At 53.5% G+C, this 8,985-nt stretch overlaps 1 protein-coding gene across 1 annotated transcript; it reads right to left on the reverse strand.

The window, feature by feature from the left end:
- Window positions 1-230: 230 nt before the first annotated feature.
- Window positions 231-8,442, reverse strand: PSCA (prostate stem cell antigen). The gene is made up of 3 exons (XM_065397704.1): window positions 8,391-8,442; window positions 4,834-4,941; window positions 231-445 (listed from the first exon to the last, which is right to left on the reverse strand). Exons 1-3 carry the CDS (start codon window positions 8,440-8,442, stop codon window positions 231-233), a joined length of 375 nt encoding a protein of 124 aa, XP_065253776.1.
- Between the last annotated feature and the right edge of the window lie 543 nt (window positions 8,443-8,985).

The following is an 8,985-nucleotide window of genomic DNA, read 5'->3' on the forward strand; positions in this document are numbered from 1 at the left end:
AATGCATCAGCCGAGCAGTGCGTCCTTCTCAGAGGCACACCACACACACACACACACAGTTTCTGATTCTTAATTAACAGCAGGAACGAAGCTTTGCCAGGGAGGCATCTTCACCCAGCTATAAGCGTGCGAGAGAGAGCTGAGCGTGAAGCTGGGGCCTGTGGTTAGCATCCTAGCTGCAGTGGGGAAGCGCCAGGATTCTGTCAGGCTGAAGGCCTCCTCCCCACGCCTCACAGCCCGTTCCTCAGAAGGACGCAAAGGATGCTGGCGGTAAGCCCTGCTGCCATGGTGGCGTAGCTGCTGCCCACGCTGCCCGCCCCGCTGCGGTTGCAGAGGTCGGTACTGCAGCAGGAAACGTTCTGCTTTCCCACGGTGAAGTCCTGGAAGCTCGACTCGCACGACGCAGAGCACTCCTTGTTGATGACACTGAAAAGGCCCACGACGTCTGGAAGGAAGACAACATGGTTTCATTTTAGGCGGGGAGCCGTGGAAAGGGTCTACTTGGATTGCCTGTCACTGCCCCTCCCCCTGACATCAATCCCTGCCCCGTGCATGCCCCAGAAGTACTCCCCCACCCCACCAGGGTCACCCAGAAGGAGGTGGGGGCAAAAAGGGTAGCTTGCCCTGGACCCCCTACCGGAGAGGCCCCTCAACCTGAGTGGTGGTGTGACCTGGTGCATGGCGTTACACCACTACTCGGGTTTGGCCCAGCCGTCCCATCTGTTATGATGGAGGAGGCGCCGGGCCAAATCTGAGCGAGTGGCACTGCAACCTGGTCCATGGGGCCGCAGCACCACTTAGGTTTGGGGGGCCCGGTGACAGAGGGGTGGCTGGGCCAAACCTGACTGGCATGGAAACCCCCATGCACCAGTTTGCAATGCCTGGAACTGGACGCCAGGCCCAGCCCCCAGGACAGGGGCTGCTGCACGGGGGTGGGGTGGGGGGGTGGGGGAGTGGGGTGTGTGGCAGGATCACACTCTCTCCCAGGCAGAGTAGAATATGGGACTTGGGGGCCTGGCCCAGGAGGGGAGCTGGGATGGAGACAGGGGTGCTCTTCTCGCCTTGACGGAGGGGAAGACTGGGATTGTGGGGCCCCCTTGCTGGGCGGGGGCTCTGCGGTGGGTGCTGTTCAGTTAGCCCCTCCCCTCGCCCACAGACATAAAAGGATCTTGAAGAAGGTGAGGCTAATTCTCTCCCAGAACAGAAACAGCCTGGAGGGCTGTTCTGTTTCCTTGTAGCCTGTTTTCCACTCTCACTTAAGGTCTGAAGGCCTCTAACTACAGGGGTGGAGCAGGCGCCCTGCTATAGGTCTCTATTCACAAGAGGCATAGGTAGGGTGACCAGACAGCAAGTGTGAAAAATTGGGACGGGGGTGAGGGGTAATAGGAGCCTATATAAGAAAAAGACCCCAAAATCGGGACTGTCCCTATAAAATCAGGACATCTGGTCACCCTAGGCATAGGTGCTAGAACTAGGGGTGCGGGCGGGGCACCCCCTGGCTTGAAGTGGTTTCCACCATATCCAGGGTTTACAGTTTGGTTCAATGGCTCTCAGCCCCCCCACTGTAGAAGTTGTTCAGGCCCCTCTGACAAGAGGGGGCAGGGCTGGGAGACTGAGAGCAGGAGGGCTGGGGGGAGCCGAGCAGGGGGCTTGGGGAGCCGGGCTGGTCTAGGGAGGGGAAGGGAAGTGGCAGCAGGGGGCTGAGGAGGGGTGCTAGCAGTGTGGAAATCACTTGATTTTGTGTTTCTTTCTCCCTCTCTGTAATGGTGGGTTCCCCAAAAGAGATAACATGCAGTTGGTAGGTCGCCTTAGTCAAAAGTTTGGGGACCACTGCGCGGGGGATTCCAAATAGGGCGACCAGCCGTCTCGTTTTTAAAGGGACAGTCCCGTTTTTGGGGACTTTTTCGTATATAGGTGCTTATTACCCCGCACCCCCTGTCCCGTTTTTTCACAGTTGCTAACTGGTAATCCTAATTCTAAAACACTACCACAGCCAAGTCTCACTGAATTGAATCAGCCGAGGCAGTTCATAACTGCGACCACTAGAAGGAGCCTACGCAAAGGAGTGACAAAGAGAAGGGAAAGAACATAAAGCAGGTTGCATTTCTTGGAGGAACTGGCTTGTAAAAAAGTCCCGTTTAATTGGGCGTGTTTGCTTGAATCATAGTATAACAAACCCTTTGCCTTTCTATAGCACACAAAGCCAAGGATTTCAAAGCATTATTATTATAACTCCAGAGACCCCGTGCAGGGTTCGGCGCCCCATTGTGGCAAGCACTGTACAACCACAGAGCCTGAGACAGGCCTGCTCCTCTGTTATAAACACGTCTAGCTTCACAACATCCCTGTGAGTTAATGGAGTATTGGTATCCCCATTTGACAGATGGGAGAGTGGAGTAATACAGGGGCTAAAGCAATTTGCCCAGAGACACACAGGGGATCAAATTCAGAGCGGAACACTATAAGCTGCTGTAACGAACTTTGTATTGGCCCTTCAGTGTGTAAGTTACAAAAGCTCAGACTTCCTTACACATAGGTGCATTAGTGAAAGTGGGTCTAAGAGAGTTTAAGACGGGGCGGGCAAACTTTTTGGACTGAGGGCCACCTCGGGTTTCGTAAATTGTATGGAGGGCCGGTTAGGAGAGGGGGTCGTGGCCCGGCCCCCACCTCCTATCTGCCCCCCCGGGACTCCTGTCCCATCCAACCCTCCCTGTTCCCTGATGACACCCCTGGGACTCCTGCCCCATCCACCCCCCCAGCTCCCTGTCCCCTGACCACCCCTGGACCCCCGCCGCCCCATCCAACCCCTCCTCTCATTCCTGATGGTCCCCCCCGGGACCCCTGCCCCATCCAACCACCCCTTATCCCTGCCCCTGACTGCCCCCTACCGCCCCATCCAACCCCCCTCCTTCCTGACTGCCCCCTGGAACCCCTGCCCCATCCAACCACACCTTCTCCCTGTCCCCTGACTGCCCCCGGAACCCCTGCCCCTGACTGCCCCCTGCCACCCCATCCAACCCCCCCTCGTTCCTGACTGCTCCCTGGGACTCCTGCCCCCATTCAACCCCCTGTTCCCCCCCGACCTCCCCGACCCCTATCCACACCCCTGCCCCCTGACCACCACCCCAAACTCCCCTGCCTTCTACCCAACCCCCCCCCCGCTCCCTGCCCCCTTACCACGCTGCCTGGAGCACCGGTGGCTGGAGCCAGCCACGCCACCGCACAGCACAGAGCACCGGGTCAGGCCGGGATCTGCAGCTGCGCTGCCCCAGGAGCTCACAGCTCCACCGCCCAGAGCATTGCGCCAGCGACGGAGCGAGCTGAGGCTGCGGGGGAGGGGGAACAGCAGGGGAGGGGCCGGGGGCAGTCTCCCGGGCCAGGAGCTCGGGTGCTGGGCAGGACGGTCCCGTGGGCCGTAGTTTGCCCACCCCTGGTTTACGATAATGTCAGGGAGATAAGGCTACATCTACACTACAGCTCTTACAGCAGCTCAGCTGCCCCGATGCAGCCTCACCGCTGTAGGGCTTCTGATGAAGAGGCTCGAAGCCGACAGGAGAGAGCTCTTAATGACTCTGCCCCCTGCGAGAGGCGGTAGCTATGCTGGCGTGAGACGCTCTCCCGCCGACACAGCGCTGTCTACATCGCTCAGGGATGTGGATTATTTACACCCCTGAACGACATAAGTTATACCAAAGTGAGTTCTAGTGTAGACAAGGTGACAGTGTAGACATTACCTACACCGACAGGACGAATTCGTCTGTCACTGTAGTTAATCTGCCTCCTGAGAGGTGGTGGCTAGGTGGATGGAAGAATTCTTCCATCAGCCTAGCGCTGTCTACACCAGGGCTTAGGTCGGTATAGCTACGTCTCCCAGAGGCACTGGAACCCTTTTTATAGTGGGGGTGCTGAAAGCCAGCTAACGAAACTGTAAACTATGTCTTCAAAAGCAATGTGGAAAAGCGCAATTCCCGCTCACACCACATGGGTGCAGCTCTGGGATTTTCAAGAATCGCAAAATAATGCTTGCTTCGTTCTGACAGCACCAGCAAACTTTTAAACCTGGGGATGCTGCAGCACCTGCCGCACCCCTAGTTCCCGTGCCTGTGCTCAGAGGCGTGGTGTTTTCATGCCCTCGGGAGATGTAGCGAGGCCAATGTAAGCTCCCAGTGTAGACCAGCTCTAAGTGAAGTCCTCACTACCAAATCTGGCCTGGTGAGTTAACGGAAGAGCCAGCAATACAGAACTCATGAGTCCCTGTTCTAACCACTAAACCATACAGCCTTCCTGTCTAACCCAGGGAAGTTTTGTGTGAAAGAAAGAGTTAACAGAGGATATTAGTGTTCCTCCAACCGGTAATTTCTAAAGCTAGAATTGCTTTCAGTGTCCCTGGGCGTCCTACACACTGACGTCAATGGAGCAGTGCTGGTTTATACCAGCTGAGGATCTGGCCCAGAGACTTCCAGACGGGCAGAGAGGGGTACACCCTAATGGGTTGGGTTTTACAATATAAATATAACACCACCCTCTTCTTCTGGGCACTGGGGAAGAAGTGGTTTCTGCAGAGAGGCTGCTGCAGGAAAGCAGTGTACGCCATACGCACTACGCATCCCTGTTAGCTTTCTGCCTTTCGTGAATAAAGTGAAAGCCTTTGGCCCCCACTCATTCCCAGTCAGCATTTCTCCTCCTGTAGCACACTGTGCCTTTAAGAGACCCGGCCCCTGGACAGGGATCTCGGAAAGGCTGCAATGGAAGGGGATCTGTTTGCACATCCTAGGGGGATGTCTGTGTGTTAGCCCCTTCAGTGTCTGATACCAAACTGGGACTTTGCCTTACTGATCACATTCGTCTTGCATGCTTGTGAGTTGTTGGCACACATCACCGCCGTCTGACAGTTGGAGTTGCTGAGCTGCGCCGTGCATGTGTAACATCTCAAAGAACCACCTGCAGGAGAGGAAGATGGGTTAGAAGGGAATGCAATACGGGGAGTCTCATGCGCACTACCAAGCAGACAGGGCAATTGCAGTGTAAACCGCGGCTTAAAAGACCCTCCCTCCATTTTTACCGTGGGTGACACCCCAGAGAGTCGTGTGTAGGAAGGGGGCAGGAGATGGGCAATTTTTGGAGGGGTTGGGGCAGGTTCCCTCTAAATAGTTTCAGGAATAAGGACCATCAAGGAGAGAACAGTTTATTAATGCTGATGATGATTATTGGTAAATGAGAACATGGACCATTTCTTCCAAAATGTTTGATAACACTGAGCACCACGGCATTCCGCTCCTGATTGGAGCCCCCGTGAGCTATGGTAGTAATTAACAATCGGACATCAATGTTTAATTTAACAGGGATGGATGGAGGAAGGTCCAAAAGGTGTAGACTGATCCAATGTTCGTGTGACAGCGTTGTGACTTGTGACACCAGCTCTCTGGCAACCCCCTCGAGCACAGAGTCTATACACACCCTTCATCTCCCTCTGGAAATGAACCCCAGTGGGTAGAATGGTCCTGGGTGAATTTAAAGGGTTCATACGCCCGGGCGTGTGTGAAGGTCCTGGGGGAGCGTGACGCAACGCCCTAGATTTCTGTAGCACTGTGAAGTGCATTGAACAAAGTCAATGATACAAGCGCAGACAATCACAGTTTAAAGCCCAGATCCTCAGTGGTGCTTAGGTACCTATCGATGGGAGTTAGGTGCCTAAAGAAATCCACTTGCATTGTCCCTGGTTGTTCAGCACTACGCTGGCTGGAATCGCTTACCTACCTCCCAGAAGTGTTGGGAGGAGAAGTGCCTGTCAGGGCAGTGCTTTTGAAAACATAACGCACTATAATGGGGCTAACCTTTATTATTCTGATTCTCCCAGCACCACCGGATGACTGTCTTGCTCTCATGCACCTGAAATGTCCAACAGCATGGCAGGTGTGTTCGACATGAGGACTTTCAATTAACATACCTGCTTTACCCTCGATGGGGAGCTAGAAGGCTGGAGCTTCCACCTTACCAGGGCCGGTCCTAGCCCCCCACCATTTGTTAAACTTTGGAATAGTTTATTTTTTTGAGCATTGGTAGCCCATCTCACTGACTGACGGCGCCCCGCCCCTTATATACCCGTGAGGGCGTGGTGACAACATTCTAGGAGGTTTGAGGAAAATGTAGTTCTCTGAAAATCTGGAAGGTTCCACGTGATTCTACAAAGGTCCAGAACATTCTAGTGAAAAATGAAGCCACATACGGAATACCTGAAATATTTTACTTCAAACGTTCTATTTTCCCTTTTGTTGCTAACAACAAAAACAGCACCCCGAGCCCGGAGCCCCCTGAGCCCAGCACCCCAGGTGGTCGCCTGCCCCTAAATCCGGCCCTGCTTAAGTCCATATGCACAAACTCTTGTGGGTTTATCTCACCGCCCCCATCTTGATGTAGCTCAGGCACTTATCTGGCCCCCACCAGCACAGTATCTGAGCACCTCGTAACCTTTAATACACTTGCCCTGACAGCACCCCGTTATCTCCCTTTTACAGATGGGGAGCGGAGGCACAGAGAGGCCAAGTGATGAGTTCCAGGATGTCTGTAGCAGAGCAAAAAATGGAACCCAGGTCTAGCACCCTCACCACCAGACCATCCTTCCTCTCCGAGTGCAGAATTTCAGGGAAGTTCCATTATGCAGTTTCCCCTCCCAATCTTGGCTTTGATTCACCAGCACAACCACCGTGGAGGGGAAGGCCAGTGGCATAAAGTTCTTCCTGCTCCTAGGCAAGGCTGGCTAGCCGGGGCGTACCCAGGAGAGATACATTGATTCAGCCAGCTCCTTAGGTGGGACACCCATGTGGCCTTCCCTGGGGGGTCCATACCCCCTTGGGTGCAGCTGTCCCCATGGGATCTGAGATGGGAATTCATTCCCCTCTCCCCACCCATGTCAAGAGGGTTACTCAAGCTCCATAACCTGTAATGGTTCTTCTGTGTGGGGGGCGGGAGGGTGAGGGGGGAGAGGGTGTCCATTATACCCAGGACTAAGGAGATGACCTCCAGGATAAAATGAATCCAGGAAGCCGACCTAATCTCATGCCAACTGTGCACTGGTCCTCTTGGTTCACAGGCTCGGATCAAGGGGACCAGAGTTCCCAGCTCTAGGGCAACATCCAGGCCTGACATTGTGCAGTGCGGAGTGGGTGCCTTCAGCAGGGTTCGTGGGACGAGGATGATTATTAATAACAAAGTGGCTGGAGTGCAGACTGGCTCCTGTCAGGATCAGAGCACCAGTGCGCTAGCAGCTGTACAAACAAATAAACCAAAGACCGCCCCGTGCTCAGACTCCCATGTCTCTCCCAGCTGTAACCCAGGCTCCAGAGCGCAGAGCTGTAGAATTGCACGCGCTCTGTTAGATTGCCCAGTTCATCACCCAGAATGGCAGGATGGTTCCTATAAATAATTTGCCTAACACCCATTCCCTTGGGAGGCTGTTCCACAGCCCAAGAAGTCTGGCAGGATGCTTTTTCCAGCTCTTCAGCCTAAATTTTCCCTTGCTTATTCCATCTCAGTATTCTTAGCCAGACCCTCTTGTGCCATCTTAAACCATTCCTCTCCCAAACATCTCTGTAGGCACGTCATCTGCCCCCTTTGGCTATGACTTAGAGAAGCTAAACGGTCTAGTTTTCCCTCCCCATGCGTTCTGTTGCTCTTCTCTAAACTCCCTCTGTCAATAAGCCCCGAGGCATCTCACTGGTTTCCAAAGTGAGGCCGCTCCAAGCAGTAAGAAAACCTGCCAGTAAATTGAAACCTCTTGTAGTATGAGGCAGGGGAAAGTCATAAAAAGAAAGATTAGAAAGGTAGTCGGGAAGTCAGATACCAGGGTAATGGAGGGAGTGTAGATAGATAGATAGATAGATAGATAGATAGATAGATAGATAGATAGATAGATGAGGGGCAGTATGGGGATAGATAGATAGAAGAGGGGGTGTATGGGGATAGCTAGCTAGCTAGCTAGCTAGATTCTAGAAATGAGCACTCATCTCAAATCCCAAGCACATAAACTTCCATCAGGAATGCAGAAGACCATCTTTATCCTTATACGGACCGGTCTGCTGTCCATAAGAACATAAGAACGGCCACACTGGGTCAGACCAATAGTCCATCTACCCCAGTATCCTGTCTTCCGACAGTGGCCAATGCCAGGTGCTTCAGAGGGAATGAACAGAGCAGGTAATCGTCAAGTGATCAACCATCAAGTGGTCCAGGAGAATGCCAATACACTATATTTGGAGCTGGAGCCAGTGACTTCAGTAGTTCTTTCTTTGCTGCAAACACACCCTAAGGATCTCTCCAGCCACTCCCAGAGCTGTTTATCTTGGCGGTAGGGAGATGGGTTGGGGTACGGAGGAATCTCCTGGATGTCTTACCTGGCTCTGTGCACAGGACGGCAGCCAGCAGGATGACCAGAAAAGCCTTCATCTTCAGAGGATGAGCCAAGCACAGAGAATACGGGACACCTCCTCCTGGGGTGCTTTATAGCCCGTTTCAGTTATCTCATCAACCGCAAGGGGCTGGGAGGTTTCACTGGTAAATCGCTCATTTCAGGTCCAGCTGGTTCTTTGAGTCATGGCACTGATATTTGTGATAAATGCCCCTCCTCTGTCTACCTGTCCCCGTCATGCTGTGCTCTGAGATACTTCCCTCCACATCACCGCTCATTTCCTCATTGTCCAGCATGCTTGGGCGAATGGTTCACACCTCAACGGAGAAAAACAAAGCACCTACACGCAAGGATGGCCTTCTCTTTGTGACCCTTCCCTGGGTTGGGGAGATTTGCTGCTCAGGTGTGACTAATCTTCTGCGAGTGCTACACCCATCGTAACCAGGGACACTGGCTTTAAATTAAACACAGGCTCATTCTTTAACGAATTTTCCAGGTGTCTCCACAGTAGCTCAGAGTCACGCCTCTCTAAGCCCACGTGCCTGATGCAAGCTGTCTCCCGGGCTCTTTGCAGAACATTG

The sequence above is a fragment of the Emys orbicularis genome, chromosome 2 (assembly GCF_028017835.1).
Source record: "Emys orbicularis isolate rEmyOrb1 chromosome 2, rEmyOrb1.hap1, whole genome shotgun sequence".
Taxonomy (NCBI): Eukaryota; Metazoa; Chordata; order Testudines; family Emydidae; genus Emys; species Emys orbicularis.